The 22,201-nt window shown below is 38.4% G+C and overlaps 2 protein-coding genes across 2 annotated transcripts in view; one reads left to right on the forward strand and one right to left on the reverse strand.

The window, feature by feature from the left end:
- LOC117337893 (cytochrome P450 27C1-like) overlaps positions 1 to 11,552 on the reverse strand; it is a 30,175-nt gene extending 18,623 nt beyond the window's left edge. The window contains exons 1-2 of the mRNA XM_033899036.1: positions 11,393 to 11,552; positions 5,493 to 5,677 (exon numbers count right to left, since the gene is read on the reverse strand). Coding sequence (XP_033754927.1) covers positions 5,493 to 5,677; positions 11,393 to 11,406 — 199 coding nt within the window. The 5' untranslated portion in view covers positions 11,407 to 11,552. The remainder of the gene's footprint in view (positions 1 to 5,492; positions 5,678 to 11,392) is intronic.
- A 4,644-nt stretch (positions 11,553 to 16,196) lies between these two features.
- LOC117338590 lies at positions 16,197 to 17,237 on the forward strand. The gene has a single exon (XM_033899948.1). The coding sequence runs from the start codon at positions 16,197 to 16,199 to the stop codon at positions 17,235 to 17,237; it is 1,041 nt and encodes a 346-aa protein (XP_033755839.1).
- The last annotated feature ends 4,964 nt before the right edge of the window (positions 17,238 to 22,201 follow it).

Genomic DNA, 22,201 nt, shown 5'->3' on the forward strand with positions numbered 1-22,201 from the left:
CATTACATCCAATTTCAAATATATATTTAACTCTTGTTCGAATTTGTTACTTATATAAAACACACCTTTACAATCATGTGACTTAATAAAATCTTCTTAATCGTTAAGAAAAAGTGAAAATAAAAACAGAGAAGTACACAAAAATACATTTGAGAATACACAATCTTTACTTTCTTTGTCCTTGATAACCATTGTACATATTTTCAATAATCTGAAAACATTTGCCATCTATATTATATATAAAAAAGACCAATTCTCTATACACTATCAAATGTCTTTTCAAAAGCTATAAAAGCACAATACAATTGGGTTTTTTTTTTTTTTTTTTTTTTAAATGTTTAGATAATTCTCATAACGTAATGAGTGTGAAAATATTGTCCAGTTGTTCATTTAAATAGTAGTATTCCTATCAGACGACGCACATTTGTGAGTATATAAGCGCTCTCATGATGGTAGGAATCTTGAGACAATAGGGCGAGACTTGCCAGGCACATATTTACCCAAGCGACGAGTGTTGCCTATCTCAACCTGGTTAATATTTAATTGTTCATGTAGAAAACAGCGAAGTTTAATCAGCTTCATTGTTTTCAATGGGCTCTTCAAAAAGTTCACTAAACGCAGGGCTATCCTTCATGGACCAACATCTAAGCTCGGTCACGTTCTTGGTTATATTCAAAGGGTTGTTTTTTTTTTTTTCAATTTTCGGACTTATTTTTTTCAGTCATAGATTTTACTTAGCCATACATCGAACCGCATGCTGCATAATTTGACTCCAACTCAAAGTGTTTGATCTCTAACACATTTACATCGCTAACGAATCCAATGATTTTTTTAACCAAGTCAAACTTACTAAGTGCTGGAGTCTTACTTCAAACTTTTGGGATAATGTGATTGACTTGACTATTATCACCATCAAATATCACCATGTTTACACTTCAGGCTTGTCCCATGTATGCGTTATCACGCGCAGTCCGTGAGCAGAACTCGTACGCTTATATTAGTACAGTCAATTCGATTTTATCAGTACAAATACTGACACCTATATATATAGGTTGACGTTACATAACAGCATAGACATGATTAAACACAACATCGTATCATAATGACAATAGAGCCTATTGTGAAAACATCAGTTGGAATTTGGTCAAATAATTATTTATATTGTGGTTAATAAAAATGGATGCTCAGTTTGGCTTTAGGCCGGGAAGCGGTACCTGAGACGCAATTTTTGTTTTTATAGTTTAATAACCAAATCTTTACACAGCAACAAAAGACTTTTCTGTGTATTTGTAGCCTAGAGCAAGGGTTTGATGGTATATCACGTGATAAGTTATGGTTTAAACCATGGAAATCAGGCGTAAGGGGACGTTTGTTGAATGTTATTACGTCTATATTTGTAAGTGTTAAGTCTTGTGTAAGGCTGCATGGTAAATTGTCTCCAATGTTCGACTTACAGGTCGGTTTATTACAAGGGGAATCTTTGTCGCCGAATTTGTTCTCTTTATTTGTCAATGACAAGGAATCAGAATTAATTCGATCTAATCGCCAAAGTTATCATATTCAGCTACTTAATCTGTTCTTAATTATGTATGCAGCTAATACTGTGTTATTTTCTGAAGATATTGTTGTCCAAAATATGCTTGACTTTTTAAAGAGGTAATTTGGAGCGTTGGAATGTGACCGTAGATAAAACAAAAATAGCGATTTAGAAAAAATAGGCAATTGTTACCAAATTAACAGCGGAAATATGATGGAAAAGTAATTGAGGTGGTAGATTAGTTTGGTTACTTAGGCTTGATTTTTTAATTATACAATGATAAATTTACAGTGGCAAAGAATAGCATTGCTCTGCAAGTCAAGAAGGCTTATTATCTTCTCAATCGTAGGATACGGAGTTATCATTATTTGATACTTACATATCATGCATTTTTAATTATTGTTGTGATATCTGTGGCTTCAACACCGCGCAACAGGTTGAAAACTACATTTGTCGTTTTTGAAATCTGTTTTTGGTGTGAAGAAAGCTGTTAATAGTTCTATGGTTTATTTTGAATTTGATCGTTTTCTATATATATACAACTTAAGGTTTCTATTCTTAAATACTTGCTAAATTGTTGCAGGCCAATAATTGTATATTGAGGGCTTGTTATAACGAATTAGTAGAACTTAATGCCAAAAAACCGAATTGTAAGGCAAACTGGATTTTTATTTGAAACATGATTTATATTCATGGGGAGATGTATGGCTGGCACAGCATGTGCTCAATGAAAAATAGTTTGTGCTGCTATATAAACGGATACATGATATTTTCATTCAAGAATTGAGAAATAATCTAGAAAATTCTTCAAAGTGTATTATGTATAAACATATTGTGGACCAGTTTGTTACAATATGTTATAATCCCGTATGCTGATGCATACGGAATAAAATAAAAATTGTGAAAATTGTGAAAAAAATAAAAGAGAGAAAACATAAAAATGGTATTTGCTGCTTCCATCTGGTTGTAGATATATATTAAACGTAGTATTAATCTAAAATTATATAGACGTACAAAGTATGCACATGCTACGTTAGAATGGAAAATCTGTTTGATTTTACAAGGAAATTTTGCACAGCGAGGAATATCCTCGTATTAACTTTGGATGGAAAGAGAAGCATCTCCAGACAGTAATAAACTTACAGTTATGTTTTATGTTAAGGTGATAATATACTTATGTCGTAGATAGGAAAAATTATTACATGTTAAGAGAAAATGAGAAGTATCCTCAATTAGACCACAGGTACACAGGGGTGAGGGAATTAAGTTTCTTTTAAATAAATGATCATTCAGTGAACTACTGCTAATTCTCAATCTGGCAAGATAGATTTGACCTAGACAGTAGAAATAAAAGGTGGTTCCAGCGGAGATGATCCTCTTCGATAAGTTTTGAGACAAGAAAGAGATAGATTGTTACGTATGCTAATTAGCAAATTGTTTCATCTGTTAATAGCAGAGGGAAGGAAAGAATTAGCATATAGGCTAGTTCTACAACGTATCTGCGTAATATGTTCAGACCGTCTAGTCATATAATTGCGACTTGATGAAATTAGTTTATACCGACACTAATGAATTTTCCTAAATTTGATAAGGCCCTATTATTTCCTCTGCCCAAAAGTTGAATGAATTTGGCGATACTTGGTTTTTCATATGATAAGTTTTAATAAAACGTTTTCAAATATCTAAATAATGGGTACATTTGATAATGAAATGATATTCATCTTCAACATCATCGCTGTCACAATATGTACAAATTTGATTATTTCTTTCAATATTCCAATATCTTCATATCTTACATTAATTTATAATCTAAAAGTTTTTGTTAAATACTGTTTCAGACAAAATATACCAAAAATATATTTATACAAAGAACACTTCGATGAAAAATTGATCAACTCTACATTTAATAACATTCATTAGTTTTGCTTCATGACTTGGGTTAAATCTCCCATAAATATATCCCAAACCTAATCGAAGTAACTCAGGTCTTATATCATCAGTCCAATCGCTGCCCTTCTGAATCATTTCTTCATAATTACAAGCCCTCAAAAATACAATTATCTGTAGTTTAAAGCTTAAGCCAATATTTAATCATTCTAAATTTTCGAATTATATGTAAAGGCAGTCTACCAAGTTCTTGACCTATCATTACATTTGGTGTACTTCTCCTAACCCCTGAAATTCTCTTAATCTTAAATGCAATTTCAACTTCACGCGCTTTATGAAGCCCCTATACCTTTGATAATTTGATATATGACACTCTGTTGTTTCATGGAGTAGCAGATCAATCAGAGGGGTGGCCTGCATCTCTATATGATACCGGTCGGTTTAACTTAAGAGTCCATCTTCTGTGTCACTAAAACAATCTCCCTGCCCAGCTTCTCCATGGAATCTTTTAACAGCTTACCGTTTACAAACAATATGTCTCTTACCAACAATAACATTACAGCCTTTGGCCCTGTAACGTTTCAATATTGGGTAGAGGGCCTGGCGACGTTCCTCAACTGTTGCGGGAAAGTGTTCACTAATACCAAAATTGGAACCATGTAGGAGGTATCCTCTCTCCAACACTGCTTGTCTATCAGCATAATATATGATGAAGCGAGTCACTATCGGACGATTCCGTCGGTGAACATTCCCAAATGCAATTTGTTAACTCTATTCCAAGCTCATTGTATATAAATTCTCTGAGTTTGCCCTCCGTATTTTCGTTGTGCTGTTCCCATAGTCCAGTATATACTAAATTGTTTTTCATAGAACGACGTTGCAGATCTACAGCACTGTGAAGTTCAGCACACTCCTTCCTAAGGGACGTAACCACACTCTCTACAGTTCCCTTGTATTGGCGATGTATCTTCACTTCGTGGTCTACTCACTAGCCCCAGTTCTGGTCTTCATATCGTCGTAGAAACTGCTTATTGTCTGTGCATCTATATATAGGTATTTGTTTAAATTCAACATTCTAAGGTCTTCTGTGGACAAAATCACACACAGCTTACTTGCATGTTTAGAATGGATAGTGTCTTCTCAAAATCATGTCGTTTCATGCTGCGCTGACTAAAGATCTTTCTTAACTTCATTGTCGAAGCCAGAAAAATCCGTGTCTACTCTGTTCAACCGGAAGTGCCGAACAAAAAGAGATATTCATCTTCGATGTCACAAGAGTTGCAAACTCTACAAAAACGTTCATTTCTTACAGTATTTCGATATCAACTAGTTTCAATATGCAGAGCTTGTGCTGAGAGATATCATCTACTAAATGTCTATACAGATTCCATTTGAGGAATTTTCTCATTATGTAAAGATGTCTTGTGCATAAATTCATAAATGCCTTCCTTAATACATGTAAATGGCAAGTCTACAGAAATATCAAAAAAAATAATTCTTTTTTTATATTTTTCTACATCATATGTCACGAACCAGATGTACTAAACTATCCTGAGAAAGGATACCGAGTAACGACACAAACATCCTATTTCTAAACATGGAAAAATGCACATAAAATGAAAGTTATATTTAAACCTGCATGAACCAAACGGGTTTACATCAACAAATAGCGCTTCTGCAATCTTCGAAATACATAAAGTAACGAAAGAGTAAGACATGTTGTATTCCATTTACTATATGTAAGAACTAGTACTGTTTGTTCTATTTTGAAATTAAAATCATAATTCCTACTGGTGCTAAACATTGAAGTGTTATATATTTGCTGTGCTATATAACTTTTGGATAATTTTTTACTGCCAGCTTATAAGAAATTTTATGACGGCATTTTAAGTACCGTCACTGAAAAAAATCCTTATTCACCATCGGTGAATGAAGATCCTTTTTATTTTCAGTACGTACGACAGAAGACAGGCTTCCATCTCAACTTCGTGAAATTTGCCATGTGACAATAATGAGATTCGTTATAGCTCTGTATGTATTAGGCCGATTAAATAGTGTCGATACTGACCGAAAGGTTTGAAATGTAGCCGGAACCCAACGAAAGGGAGACTGTAGATCCCACCGGGGCCAGGAATGTCCGTTAAAGTTTTCCCGCCTGTCGACTGGACGGCCTCAGCAGGTTGTGTTGTCGTGGTTACCGTACATCTACAGCAATAGACAGTGAATGCCTTCACGTCCGACAGCAAACGTAGACTGTAACACAAAATTGAAAAGAATTTGGTTGTACCGCTTCATTTCATGTCAGAATATAATCTTATTGTTCGGATCCTAAATACAAAAGGAATTGGATTGGGCAACAGATAAAGCCTATAAGAGTCATCTCTTTACCAAAGGGGCTTCAGAATTGGAGCCCCGCCCTGTTAGTTATTCTTTAGATTTGGAGTACCTAATTGGTTGATGCATCTGATCAAGTTTTGCCTATAGATAAGCGTCAAAAGCGGATGTCCGCTTGAGGTACTCCCGAACCGTGGGAACATTTGAGGGGCCGAAAAAAAAATCAAGGCTTCAACAATGTTTAACAATTTAATCAATAAAAACCTACAGATGTATGTTGTACATGTCATAGATATTATTTTCGTGGTAGAAATGAACGATACTGTCGTTGATTTTATACATTGACCTTCATTCAGCAATAATGTAAACAAACGATACCGTCATTATTTGTACACAATAAAATGTCAGTAACATTTCAATGTAAACATTGAACTACCAAGTTAATACAATTTCACAAATATCCATTTAGTAGTGAAACTGAAAGTTACCTGGCAGTAGTGGAAAACCTGTCTTTGCCGTTATATGTCAGAAAGTCCGGCATTACCGGAAATTTGTCAATGGGTATCTTCCCGTCAATAGGTATCTTCCCGTCAATGGGTATCTTCCCGTCAATGGGTATCTTCCCGTCAATGGGCATCTTCCCGTCAATGGGTATCTTCACGTCAATGGGTATTTTCCTGTCAATGGGTATCTTCTCGTCAATGGGTATCTTCCTGTCAATGGGTATCTTCCTGTCAAAGGGATTTCTTTTTTCTTTTACTTTATCTAAACTCAAGCTGATTGAATTAAATAGGGTTTTCACATCGCAAATCACGCGACATATATGCGACAAAAATTTATATCATATATGATAGAAGATATATGACACAACGGCGTTTCCTTTAATTGGTGGAGGAACGGCGTCACATTTGATGAAGGGTAGAGGAACGGCGTTACCTTGAGTGAAGGGTGGGGGAACGGCGTTACTTTGAAGGGTGGAGGAACGGCATTACCTCTAAAGAAGAGTTGATCGAGTTAAAAACACGAGTGGGTATTTGATAAATAACAAATTTTCACAAAGTCATATCTTGGTTTGGTTTTAATTTATTAATATCTTATCAATTCATAGGGTCATTTAAGGACGGCCTCCCGTGCGACATGCATGCGTGTGGTGAGTGCGTATGTGTTTTGGGAGGCTGCGGTATGTTCGTGTTAACTCTCCTTGTGATTGTCCTAAACTGTTGCCGATTTATAGTGCTACCTCACTGAAGCATACTGCCGAAGACATCCAGCAGGACACCCTATCGGCTCACATTATACTCAGAACGGACAAACCAGTCGTCCCACTCCCAAAATGCTGAGCGAAAAGCAGGAGAAGCGACTACCATTTTTCACGACTCTTGTATGTCTCGGCCAGAGGACGGAGCCCTAAGCCTTCCTCACAGAGGCGAACACTCAACTAAAGGCCAAAAGTGAGGCACCATCAAGGGAGACATTGGGGAAAAGAAAGTTGTTCAGAGAGAAGAAAAAAGATAAGACTACAAAAGTCGCCTCTTACGATCATGCAATGGGGGCAGCAGGTACTATTATTAAGCCCTACCTGGGGTAACAGGTCCAATGCTTACGCCCTACCTGCAGGGCAGAGTAATATCTTGATGTGTGTGTCTTCTACAACGAAACATGACCAGTTTATATCAGACATTATGACTGGTGCCCCATATAAGTCTTATATGTCCTATAAATCAAATCTATAAGAGGTAATGTATCATTGGATTAGGCCATCTGTCTTTAAGCGATCTAAACTTGTTAGCATGCGGATACATAAGGTAATCAATGATTTATTTATAATTGTGAAAGAATTTAAAATTCGATCATCTGAAGTATTGTTTACTGTTAGACTTATACATGTATACCGAATATATGACAGTTTCTAGCACTGTTTTGTTGTGTGCAAAATCATTAAAATATTGAATGCCAGGACGAATTTGTAACTTTTTTTCTTATGAGCTAAAAGCTCAAGGCTAAATAAACAACTATGAACAATGTCTCCTAGCGAATCTATAGTTATAACTCACTGAAGCATACTGCTGAAGACATCCAGCAGGACACCCCACCCGGTCACATTATACAGAGACTGTACGGACTGAACAACAGAGCAAAGTACAGTTGGATAGTATGTGTATACTATAAAACATAAAATTGGGGTCTGTGTCGTGTTAGCGACCCATATCCTGTAGCTAAAGGTCACAGCCGAGACCAATATCACGTAGGTTATTTTTAAAGGTTAAATGCCAAATGCCTATTCAGATTGTAATTTTGGTTTGTAGATCCACTGAGAATAAACGAGAAAGCATAATCCTTAAAAATTCTACAGATGTTTTAGAAAGATAAAAGTCAAGGAAAATAATTCTGAGTTTGTTTTACGTCAAATTAACACAAAACACAAATTTACCCCAAACGTCATTAAATGACGGCCTCCATGAATAAAATGCCACACCTGGATAAAATCCGTCAGTAACGCATATTTTCTCCATTTTAATCTGCCTGTCAATACCATGAAACACATTTTCTACATTTAGTATTAATTTTGATTGTTCCTAAGGCGATAATCAAATATCGCAATATTGGTTTGAGTGAAAATTTGTACGCCAGTCCAACGTTTAATTTTGTGTTTTACAGAAAATTGTTTTGATTTGGCATAACGTACAAAACTTTCACCCACTTCTCATAGTACGAACGGTATCAAGTAGGATTAGGGATTCTCTATTTCTTAGTTAATGACATCGATCCCGACGACCTTTATTCCTTCCAAAGATATCTTGAGTTTGCTTTGTTGCGGTTTTCTATGCTGTATGTTTCTGTCCAGCCATTTTGGTTTACATTACAAGATCAGTTTTCGCACTGCATTATGTGGTTTGGGCTCTTTGGGAGTATTCTATGCAAAATATCTCGACATTTGTCGATTTAAATTAATCGGTCTGGGATTTCAATTGATATAATTTATATATATATGCAATTGGTGGAGGGTTAGTCTTGTCTGCCAGATGGGTTGTCGGTGATGCCGAATGAGCTGGCCTCGAGGTTAAATTAGAGGTCGGGTCAGTATAAAGACGTAGGAGTAGGGAAGGAGCGCGTGGGACTTGGAATATTAATCACTGGGGAGTTCGAGAGACTTCGAGGAGAAATACGAATATAGAGTAAGGAAATGTGATTGTGAGGAAAATTAAGAATTGAGATTAGGGAAGATTGGTTCAGAGACAGGGTAGAAGGGTAGTTCTATGATACTGTGAAGTATTGATAAAGCTTATTGATAATAGGTAAGGAATAGAATAGAGATATACATTGAAGACTGTGACTAAAGACCATGAATGTATTTGGTAATGTAAATGTAATCAATTAATATTGAACAGGTGGCAGATGATAAATTAACGCTGATACATTTAGTGCATTGTTGGTGTAAATGTTGGGAGAAATTACATGACGCAGGCGGCGGCCATGGGTTGAATTGTCAAAAAGCCGGAAAAATGTCCATTAGGTATCATACTCTGGATGGATTATACGGATATGTGTAATGTCAGAGTAGAATTTGGTCTCCCTTGTCGTCCCACAGTGGAGGTGTGTTCCTAATTAGTTTTTGCAAGGACCTGTCTGATTGGCTTACCTATTTTACTAAACCAATCACAGCTCCTTGCAAAAACTAATTTGAAATCAAAGGCGCCAACAGACGATATCTGCTTCAGAAATATACGGAGATCTATTTTTTCTTCACGGGGGTGTTCGAACGGTTTTCCGAGGATCTCGAACGGAAGCTGAATATAGGATAATTTTAACTCTGGTGTTAATTACCAGATACAAGTGTCAGTGGTTGAGACGTATAACTAACGGCTGTGTGAAGTTAGCTCAACATACGACATACGACATACGTATGTCGTATGTCCAGCCGCTGAACATTCAAAAGTTCCCTCGTTGGCTAGTAAAAACACATGATATGAAGTTTTGAATGTCGTATGTCGTATGTTGAGCGGCTGAACATTCAAAAACTGAATGTTGTATGTCGTATGTTGAGCCCCTGAACATTCAAAATTTGAATGTCGTATGTCGAGCCGCTGAACATTCAAAATCAAAATCTGAATGTCGTATGTCGTATGTTCAGCGGCTGAACATTCAAAATCTGAATGTCGTATGTCGTATGTCCAGCCGCTGAACATTCAAAAGTTCCCTCGTTGGCTAGTAAAAACACAAGATATGAAGTTTTGAATGTCGTATGTCGTATGTTGAGCGGCTGAACATTCAAAATCTGAATGTTGTATGTCGTATGTTGAGCCGCTGAACATTCAAAATTTGAATGTCGTATGTCGTATGTCGAGCCGCTGAACATTCAAAATCAAAATCTGAATGTCGTATGTCGTATGTTCAGCGGCTGAACATTCAAAATCTGAATGTCGTATGTCCATCCGCTGAACATTCAAAAGTTCCCTCGTTGGCTGGTAAAAACACAAGATATGAAGTTTTGAATGTCGTATGTTGAGCTAACTTCACACAGCCATAACTAACCTATTTCTAAGTCAATTTGTGAACTCCGACGTTAGTAGCGACCTGTTGTTGAGTGCTGTCGTCCTTTTATGTATTGGCGATCATGCGTCTTAGTGATTGTCAGAAATTGACACTATTTTGAAAGGGAAAGAACGCATGCATTTGTACAGTCACGGTATGTAGGTAACTTAGGCGCACCGGAAGTGGAATCCTTTTCTTTATGTCACGGGCGATGGATTTTGAATAGTTAATTTACGGCTTTGTATATTCTTCATCCTTTCAGTATATATATTTGAAACTTATCCTTTACTTACATATGCCATCCCATTGCCGACATTGCTATAATTCCCCGTGATACCTAAGAGTATTGCGCTCGTTCAAAATCTTACCTTAGTCGTCGGAAATGTTACCTCCACCTGTCCAATCAATGTACGCATTGTACTCATTAATGGACACAACCATGTAACATTTTGGACGGCTACTGGCGATGCCCATATAATATAATTGGCAATGTCACAACGTTAACCTTCTGAATCTCACCTCGATATGCTTTTATCCGAGGCCACAGGGTTCAGTCATCCGTGTCACACAATAAGACTACACAAAGGGAGACTTAATACATATCAGGTAAACGAGGTTTATGTTAGTACTTACCGAAACTTCATAAAATGTCTCATGGTAAGGCTACGTTATCTATCACTGCTAATTATAGTATACACATATCACTATCAAATCAATTAATAACAATCATTAAGTGTACAGTGTATACCCCACACACATACAGGGATTATATGGACATACATGGGTTTGATGTAACAAGACGTGAATAGCGTATATATATGTAAATATTAGACTGTGTTATTGTGTGGTATAATTCAGAATATTGCACCAAATCTAAGAAAGACACCGAATAAATCTGTGTTTACATATATATGTTAATGTCCTGCTAAATTCATGTCAGTATATATTATAATTAAATATGTCAAAAGTTAGTGTCTGCCTGATATACATGACCTTAGGGACAGTCCGGACTACATGTACACAGAACTGACCGACGTGTTAGAACCTAAATGAAAACCAACGGCCAGTGCATTTAGGCCTAGATCTCATATGGCGTCCTACCTTGTATATCTCATTGTGTTATACGTTTCCGGGAGATCCTCTGGAATTTTTTGGCGTTACACAAGCACAGGAATTCCCGAGTCGCGACAATGCTTATCGATCGAGTGAGGTCTCCTTCTACCATGCCACGTCTCTATATATAGCCAGTAACCCAACCTTGAACTCTCATTTTCACGGCGTAGTACCAGCAGTACATATTCGTGAAGGAATTGCGGCCCTTGGAAGATTTACAAAATAATAACCTGTTCTAATATGTAAAAAGACCCATGTCATATCATTGACACTGGTGTTATGATACTATTGAAGCGTCGATAGACGTCTAATGATTGTATCATAGAGCACTTTCCGATATTTTTCTCTGTTCCTATATTCTAATCAATCTGTGTTGACCTTTACCAATATCTATTTCACTCGTTAATGTTTTGTTATCTAAATTCCTTCCCGAGGCGATTACATTATCATATTGTTATGTCAGGAAAAGTTCACTTGCATGTCCAGCTTTGTTTACCTGCGATAACGCCTCTTTATACGATCTTGGCAAGAGCGAGCTAGTAAGATCAATCACAGTTGAAAACAACAAAGTGAACAAACACATTAATTAGATTGAAAACGGTCGTTTTATTGATAAGATATGATCATCATTTCCATTTGACATCATAGCATACAGAAACATATTAGAACATTTGGTCTTAGGTTGGGACAATATATAAACACTAATCCTACTCTGGGCTAAATAAATTTGGAACCATGGCCCCACCGCCACTTTATGTCAGTCATCTTAATCAATATGGGCACTAGTCAGTTCCATTTTATATGTTTACATCGGAGAACCGGGCGGCAGTTGGATTTATGGAACGGAATTCAAGTAAATATTACACTATCCGTTATTGCATTCTTGTGTGCAACATTAACATTGTGTTATGCGAATTGAACCTTATCATTTCCTTTATTATCATTCATGTATTCAGTGTTAAGATTGCATATTGCAGTTGGATTATTCCAGTCGTCAACATTGTCATTGCGCAATCCGGCATTCGCTAGGTCAACATTCAGTATTGCATTATCGGCATTCGCGTTCACTTTGTGATTGTTGGCGATCTCATTCTTTAGTTCCTCATTATGCAGTATGGGGGCGCTGTGGTGTTTTATGCTATTCGGAATTCATCGGACTTTGCCGCAGTAATCGAAGCATCCGGAGCATTAAGTGAAGTTACCTCCCCCCTATACGATTTTATATACAGAACATTAAGTGAAGTTACCTTCCCTATATATGACCTTTTATACGGAATATTAAGTGAAGTTACCTTCCCCCTATATGACCATTTATATGGAACATTAAGTGAAGTTACCTTCCCAATAAAGACCTTATGCAGTGAAGTTTTCTGCCATAATCACCTAGTTCCGATTGAGTGGTTTTAACTTATTATTATTTTTTTGGTCATCTTTAAGCTTTTCTACATTCTGATGCAGGTTAAATTTGTTTCTTCTTTGAAGTCTCCTTGTAACTTGTATAACTGTGAAAATATTAGAAGAAGAAAAATACCCTATCATATATATATGTTTTTCGTTTGTATTTTCAAGTTCTATCATTCTTTCATCTTCGTAAAAAGATTTCTGAAATACAGGACACATTAGTAACTGTTGTCATTCATTTCGTAGTGATAATACATTTGTGAGATTTTTATGACATGTATACAAACTACTAAAGGAAACAAGAGGCCCATGGGGCCTGTATCGCTGACCTGGTTGGATAAGACCAAATGTCAAACTAATGTTCATGTTCAATTCGTTTTATTTGTAAATCTCAAACCATGCTAAAAATGGGTATAGTGTATTGCTTTAAAGAAATAACGAAGTCCAGACTCTCTAAGGGTCTGAAAGACCTCAAGAATTGTTTTTAGAACATGCATTCATTACTTTATGACTATGCAAAATCTGTTCCCCTTCCCCCAAGGATGTTTCTGACTAAATTGGGTTCAAATCCATTCATAACTTTATGACTAGTAGCGATTTGAAGGAATTACCTCTATTTCCCCTATGGGGCCCTGCCCATTTGGCCCTTCGGGGTCAGAGTCACCATTTATGCAAAATCTGTTCCCCTTCCCCCAATGGATGTTTCTGACCAAATTGGGTTCACATCCATTCATAACTTTATGACTAGTAGCAATTTAAATGAATTACCCCTATTTCCACTATTGGACCCCGCCCATTTGGCCCCTCGGGGGTCAGAGTCACCATTTCTGCAAAATCTGTTCCCCTTCTCCCAAGGAAGTTTCTGACCAAATTGGGTTCAAATCCATTCATAGCAATTTAAAGGAATTACCCCTTTTCCCCCTATGGGGCCCTGCCCCTTTGGCCCCTCTGGGGTCAGAGTCACCATTTCTGCAAAATCTGTTCCCCTTCTCCCAAGGAAGTTTCTGACCAAATTGGGTTCAAATCCATTCATAGCAATTTAAAGGAATTACCCCTATTTCCCCTATGGGGCCCTGCCCCTTTGGCCCCTCTGGGGTCAGAGTCACCATTTATGCAAAATCTGTTCCCCTTCCCCCAAGAATGTTTCTGACCAAATTGGATTCAAATCCATTCATAACTTTATGACTAGTAGTGATTTAAAGGAATTACCTCTATTTTCCTTATTGGGCCCCGCCCCTCCAGTCCCTTGGCGGTCAGAGTCACCATTTATGCAAAATCTGATCCCCTTCCGCCAAGGATGTTTCTGACCAAATTTGGCCAAAATCCAATAAAAACATTTTGACTAGTAGCGATTTGAAGCAAATGTTGACGGACGACGGACGGACGACGGACGGACGGACGACAGACGACGGACGCCGCGCCATGACATAAGCTCACCGGACCTTCGGTCCAGGTGAGCTAAAAACCGAGGTCGTAGAGGATCAGACCAATTTTTATTTAGAAACTATGTAGTAAAGATACTTGTATGTGTGCTTACTTCTTCAAAAGATTTAATTATTATGTGAATATCTTATTCATTTTCAGACTATTACAGTCTTTTTATGTGGAATTTGTCAACTTATTAAATATTATTGAAGTTGAAAAATCAGTTTCTTTTGGTACTAAAAATGCAGTCATTTTGTGAACTGGTATAAAAATTAACAAATAATGTTGAAAATATATGAGTTATCTATCGATATAACAAACATTTACTGTTTGAAGGTGTGACATACGAGGTAGCCGCCGCGTATCTTGAGCTTTTAAATTACTGCCATGTAATATATGAATGGCGTAATTTAATTAACATTTCAATGATAAATCGATAATCATGTAACCTTTAATTAACGTTACTCCTGTAGCAGTTGGTTATTTTGTATTACGTGTAATAAAGGTATTATTGTATATATATATATATATTAATTGCAAAAGTGGCATATATATTTGAAAGGATGGTGTGAGTGTTGTAGTTGTGAATTTTAATTGTGTTTGTCATATTAGGTACACTTACCTAATGTGCATCAGGTCTGGTTTGTAAAAGTTTTGTATTCCCGCGTCTTGTGCTTACATTTACGGTAATGTTCAGATTCCCGCGTCTTGTACATGTACCTCGTGTTGTCCGTGTATGCCATGTATGTGTTGTCACGTGACTGAGTGTACCCGACCTGTAGGGCCGCGCCACCCGTGGACTATCACATCAGCGACCCACGGGTGAGGACGTATACATATACGGCTCCGACTATCGACTGACTATCTGCCAGCTTATTGTTTAATTATAAAATAAGTTTAAAGTATAAATTTATAATTATAGAGAAGTTGTATTAAATGCATTTCTATTTTTTATAATTGTTGAATACAAATATATATCTAGTGGGGTCCTCCGTTGTGCTTTTTACAACGAGAGACAGTATTCTATCTTTAAAATAAAGTAAGTTCTGGTACTTTTAAATGGTTTTATTTATTATATTTAGTAAAATGGATAACTTAAAGCGGGTTATTTATTTTTGGCTTTCTTTTCTTTAACAGAATGCATGTGTGCTCGTAATATATCAGAAACTTTGTCTACAAGTCCCGATATACTATCGGGAGAGGAACCCCTGTCCAAGGGATAGGGTATGTATGTTATTTCTAGTGTAGGGTAATTGTAATGTAATATGTAAAATGTATAATATAGCCGTTATGGACTTTATGTAGTTTAATTGTCTAAAATTGTATATTCTCTGAAAATATGTATAAATTGTAAAAAGAGGTTGTAAATGTATCGTAATGTAAAGCGCATTAGGTATTGTGAATTGTAGTTTTAACATTGTGTATTTGTATGTTTTTACAGGGTTTTTCCTGGAGAATAAACTAGTAACCCAACCATGACTTTTGGGAGTTTTTATAACCTGTGGCAGGCCTGAGCACCCTGTTACATTTTGGCGCCAAACTAAAACCTGAAGGCGGAGTCAGCAGTCACGATATTGTCTGAAGTATGAACCGGACAAAAGCAAGTCTACAAACTGTAGGAGTGATATCCTGTGATGACGTCATCCTGACCTTGACCTACGTTAACCGCTTCCGGTGAAGAACGTGGTTTTTCTGTGTCATGTTTATAAACATTTTTCTGCGATGGTGTTCTGATCATTTATTCAGAAGTTGATTTGGTTGCGCTGTTGTATATATATTTATTATTGATGTATGCTGGTGTTGTGTTATATTTATCTTATGTGATTTTCCCCCATTGATTTCAGACATAATTTGATTTCGTTTATCCTATAATAGTTGACTGTTGCATCCAAGTTTTTGACTTTGTAATATTCACCAGGTAAGTTTGTTGTTTACTTGTTTATTACTTGGAATTTACACATTCATAATGGAATTCACTCAGGATCAGTTAGGAGTACTTGGTGCTGTCTTCGCAGAGATGGGATTTAATCCAGGTGATGAGGTTAGTGAGGCAACTGTAAAGGAATGGATTAAGACGAAGGCCATTAAAGTGGATCCTGATGTGCAGCCGGCACCTGCCCATACTGTGACAGTTAATCCTGCGGTGAGGATTTCAGTTTTTTCAGGGGAGGAAAAGGACACAGCTTATGATGTGTGGCGATATGAGGTGGGGTCCTTGTTTGTAACACATGGAGAGGAAGTGGTGGCCACAGCATTAAGAAGGTCATTGAAGGGTAGAGCCAGCAAGGTAGCGATGAATGTGGGACCTAAGGCAAGTGTAGGGGAGATTGTTGCCAAGATGGACAGCATATTTGGAGCAGTTGAGAAAGGGGAAACCTTGTTAGCCAAATTCTTCAGTGCTCGTCAGAAGGAGGGAGAGGATGTGTCTTCATGGAGTTGCAGGCTTGAGGATATTATGAATAAGGCAGTACAACAAGGAGATGTCCCAAATCGGAATGCAGAGGGAATGCTACGTACAATGTTCTGGACTGGGTTGAGACGAGAAATCAAAGATGTTACTGGTCACAAGTATGATACTGTCAGACCATTTATTGCAGTACGCCAAGTCGAACGGGATTTGATCCAGCGGGAAGAGGAGACGACTCCAGGTAAGGCAGCTGATAAGGTCAAACCTGTTGCGCATATGGCTGCGGCTACAGATGAGCTGAAAGAGATGAAGGGACTTATCCAGCAATTGACAACAGATATGGCGGAAATGAAGAAAACCCAACAAAAATCTACAGTAAAGCAGAGTGGAGATAAAGCAGACAAGGGTAAAGGTTCCCATAGTAACCGGAAGAAAGGATCTCAGTCCTGGTATCAGTCCAATTATACTCATGGCCAGCAGCAGGAGAGCTTTCAGCCACAGCAGCTAAACCCAGTTCAACCACAGCATATCCAGGCCCAGCAATGGGGCAATCTTCCACCACCACAGTATCGAGGAAATGAGCCCCAATGTTACAACTAGGTTGTCGTGCTAACATAGATCATCGATGGGAAGGTTTAAACGCCAATCAGTCTGCGATGTAGGGTCAGTTACAGACTGCGATCTACCACGGACCCATTACATGAGGCGTAGTGGTAAAAAGATTCCTGGAGAACTGGTTGGATCTCCGAATGAGGCAGAGATACAGGTTTTTGGTAAGCAAACCACAGCACTACTAGACACAGGCTCCACGGTGTCTACGGTTTCTGAGGCTTTCTACTAGAAACATTTAGCTCATATTCCAATTATGCCTTTGAATACTTTACTTAGGGTAAAATGTGCAGACGGAAATATGTTTCCTTACTCAGGATACGTGGAGGTACAGTTGAGTATACCAACAGTAACCGGATGTGACTCGATAGATTGTTTGCTGCTTGTAGTGCCAGACAGCAATTACAACACATCAGTGCCAATTTTACTTGGAACCAACGTGCTATCCGTAGCTATGGAACAATGTCGACAACAGTACGGAACTAGATTCCTGCAGAATTCCAATCTAAGTACATCTTGGTTCTTGACATTCAGATGTATGTCCATGCGAGCACGGGACCTGGCCCGGCAGGATAGTCGATTAGGTTTGGTAAAGTGCATCGAGGATAGAGATGTAATTATGAAGCCTAACAGTTTTGTGACCATTAGAGGATGTGTGGAATGGAAAAGGGAATGAACTACCCCAGGGTGTGTGCCATGTTACAGCCATCCAAGCTTGCTACTGTTTCGAGTTTATTGGATTTGACTCCTGGCATGGTGGAGTATGACTACATTAATGGAACTGAAGTACAAGTGCAACTTTCCAATGTTACCAGTAGGACTTTGGTTGTACACCCCAAGGCGATCATATGCGAGTTACACCAGGTAGCCGTTCAAGACATGCCGCCAGATCAACCTGGGAAAGGGAGTATTATGGATATATTTGACTTCTCTTCAGCAGCACCCTTATCTCCATCTAAGCTGGCAGAAGGAGTGGATCTGATAAGGAGCTATGAAGACATATTCTCACATCATGACAATGATATTGGACATTCAACAAGGGTTGAACACAACATTGTTTTGGACAACGACGTGCCATTCAAGCAAATACATCGGCGCATACCACCAGGAATGTTGGACGAAGTTAGAGATCATTTACAGTTGGCTTCAGCAGGGATTATACGACCATCACATTCACTCTGGTCATCTAATGTTGTATTAGTAAGGAAAAAAGACGGAACTTTAAGGATGTGTGTCGACTATAGGCAGCTTAATCAACGCACGATTAAGGATTCCTACGCTTTGCCTCGCATTGAAGAAATATTGGATTGCTTGGGAGGATCAAAGTATTTTTCGGTGCTTGACATGAAATCCGGGTATCACCAGGTGGAGGTTAAGGAAGCTCATAAGGAAAGGACAGCATTCACTGTTGGACCCTTGGGATTCTGGGAATTCAACCGATTGCCGTTTGATTTGAGTAACAGTCCTGCTACATATCAGCGCCTCATGGAAGACTGTCTCGGTGACATGCATCCGCGCATCTGTCTCATCTATCTGGATGATTTGATAATATTCGCAGACACCTATGAGGAGCACTTGCGACGACTGGACCAAGTATTTGCCAGATTGAGCGAATGCAACCTGAAACTCTCGCCAAAGAAATGTAACTTCTTCAAAACCCGAGTTAAGTATGTTGGACATAGTTTCAGAGAACGGTGTGGAGGCAGATCCGGATAAAATCCAGAAGATTTTCGATTGGCCTAAACCTACTACGCCGGAGGAAGTACGGAAATTTCTGGGATTTGCCGGATACTACCGGAAATTTGTACAGGGATTCGCAGCGATTGCCAGACCCCTCACCAATCTTCTGCCTCCAACCCATACTAAGGAGACCAAGGGCAAGGCTACTAAGAAAGCAACATCTGCTTGGAGATGGGGATCAGATGAAGAAGAATCGTTTGCCAAGCTAAAATCAGCGCTGTCTACACCCCCTGTACTTGGATATCCAGATTATAGTTTACCCTTCGAGCTGCATACGGATGCAAGTCGGCAGGGATTAGGAGCGGTGCTATACCAGAAGCAAGCAGGACAGACAAGGGTTATAGCATATGCCAGCCGCGGATTGACAAAGGCAGAACAGCACTATCCAGTCCATAAACTGGAGTTTTTGGCGCTGAAGTGGGCGGTTACGGAGAAGTACAAGGACTATCTGTACCAGCACAGATTCACAGTCTATACCGATAATAATCCACTTACCTATGTCCTCTCCAAGGCGAAACTTGATTCGACAGGACATCGATGGTTGGCAGCCCTGTCTGCTTATGACTTCGACATTAAGTACAAGCCAGGAAAGACCAACATGGACGCTGATGCTCTCTCACGTTATCCAGGTCAAGATCTTGGGACGGGAGGTGAAGAGGAGATCAGCCATATACCGATAGAGTGTGTTAGTGCAGCTTGTCAGTCTATGGTCAACACGACGCCATATTTGGAGACCGTGTGCATGTCTACAGATTTGATGGATTATTTAACAGATGTCGAGGGTAGTAACTATACACCAGCTGAGATGAGAAGGTTACAAGAGAAGGACAACATTATTGGGAAGATGATGCCTTATGTGAGACGCGGCGAACGTCCTAGAAGAATTCTGAATGCTTCTACGGACTTTGTTACGCTCTGCAAAGGTTTCGACAGTCTTCGATTGAACAGAGGAGTTATGTTTCGGGAAGTGGTTAGCAACGGAGAAACTGTTAAGCAGCTTGTACTACCCCTGAAGTTACGCCGTGACGTGTTACATGCCATTCATAACGATCTAGGTCACCCAGGACGCGATAGGACTCTGTTGTTACTACGGGGCCTGGAATAACCAAGGATGTAGAGGAGTGGGTGAAAGTATGCGACCGCTGTACGAGGGCCAAGACTCCAGTGAACACTCTTCGAGCTCCGTTGGTGAATATCGTCACGACGCAACCCATGGAACTGGTGGCTATGGATTTTCTTACATTAGAACCATCCAAAGGGAACTATCAGTACATACTGGAGAAACAACAATGAACCCTTCGGCAAACGTGGGCCGAAGGCGGATACTAGCGTGACTGTATCATGTTCAACACTAGAACGCTAGTTTATAGTTTATAGTAACAAATGAAAACAACATATTTGAGTCATAATTATACAAACATTAGTCTGGAATGTTAAATGCTTTACCCTCCTTATTTAGTAACTCTCTTATGTGCAAACTTTGTCTTTATATATAGTCTAGGTATTTCTGGCTATTTTAATATAGATTAGACATGTCCCTGTGGTCATATTATGTCAAGTCAACATCACCAAATCACTGAAATTGTCTGAATTACAAGTAGTCCGTTATTTCAGGCAAAAGTAATCGATAAACGAGAAATGACTTCACTTAATTGCGAACAGCGCTATTCTAAACGATGCCTCGATTACTGAGGCAAAGTCCGATGAATTCCGAATAGCATAAAACACCGCAGCGCCCCCATACTGCATAATGAGGAACTAAAGAATGAGATCGCCAACAATCACAAAGTGAACGCGAATGCCGATAATGCAATACTGAATGTTGACCTAGCGAATGCCGGATTGCGCAATGACAATGTTGACGACTGGAATAATCAAACTGCAATATGCAATCTTAACACTGAATACATGGATGATAATAAAGGAAATGATAAGGTTCAATTCGCATTACACAATGTTAATGTTGCACACAATAATGCAATAACGGATAGTGTAATATTTACTTGAATTCCGTTCTATATGGATTTCCGACCAGCACATTGACAACACGTACACTACGGATTACCAAGTGTGATCAGAACTTATATTGGGCTTGCTTAATTGACAGAGTTGGATCACCAACCATATATGTACACTTGTATTTATTGGAATACCAAAACATGTGGACTAAATCATCATGTTAATTTGCAAAACGGTTGGTATTGTGATTTGAAACTATTAGCAATAGCAGTCAACGGCCTTTTATAAGCGTATATTCGCTTCTTGGCCTATTTGAGGAAATGATATAAGAAATCATTACAAACTGATTTGAATCATCCGCGTCGAAATATACAAGTCTCGGCAACTTAATCATTAATACATTCAGGTAAAGAAAAAAAACTACAGGGGACAGATCCTAAAGGGGCGAATTCCCGCGAACGCTCAACTACGTGCCAAAAGTGAGGCAGTGTCAAGGGGGTATTATGAAGAAGAAAAGGGTTCAGCAAGGAGAAAATATCATATCCCAAATGTGTTGTCTCTTACGATCGTGAGATAGGGGCAGCAGGTACAATTCTTAAGCCCTATTTGGGACAGAAAAGATCCATTACCCCCATATTTAATAACTTTACTAATTTACAATACTGGATTTAGCATCACTTACAATACTTTATTTCAAAAGAACGTTAAGTACATGTATTCTTATAATGTCCCTATTCAAACGAATGAAAGCGTGAAAAGCAGGTTATGATAAACCTCGGGTACTGAAAAACCTTTTAAAAACAAATTGAAAGTTCGGCATGAATTAAACTGTATCATACAGACGTTTCATTCTTCTAGGACTTTTCGCTAAGGGAGGCGACAATTAACTACAAAATTTTCAATTTATTTCGTTTCATCCTCGATATTCAAAGGGTTAGGCTATAGGCCTCAAGATTGGCTTGATGTACACCAAACAAATCTTTTTATTCTATCCACAAGGTGGACAAAAGTCTTCAATTCAGTTGTGCAGATAAAAATAAAGTGAATGATGTAAACCAAGGAGTATCAAATTATTCTAATATTCTTGTTGATCCGAATGGAAGAATGCGAGGGGTGTTGATGTCGGAGAATCCCGAGAAAACCGGCGGGCCACATAGTCGGACAGGTGAACTCCATTGCTTTTCCAGTTCAATCGGGGATTCATACATGGTCGCCAAGATGAAAGGCGAATGTGCCTTACTGTAACTGTTTAGTAT

This window comes from Pecten maximus, chromosome 11 (assembly GCF_902652985.1).
Source record: "Pecten maximus chromosome 11, xPecMax1.1, whole genome shotgun sequence".
Lineage (NCBI taxonomy): Eukaryota > Metazoa > Mollusca > Bivalvia > Pectinida > Pectinidae > Pecten > Pecten maximus.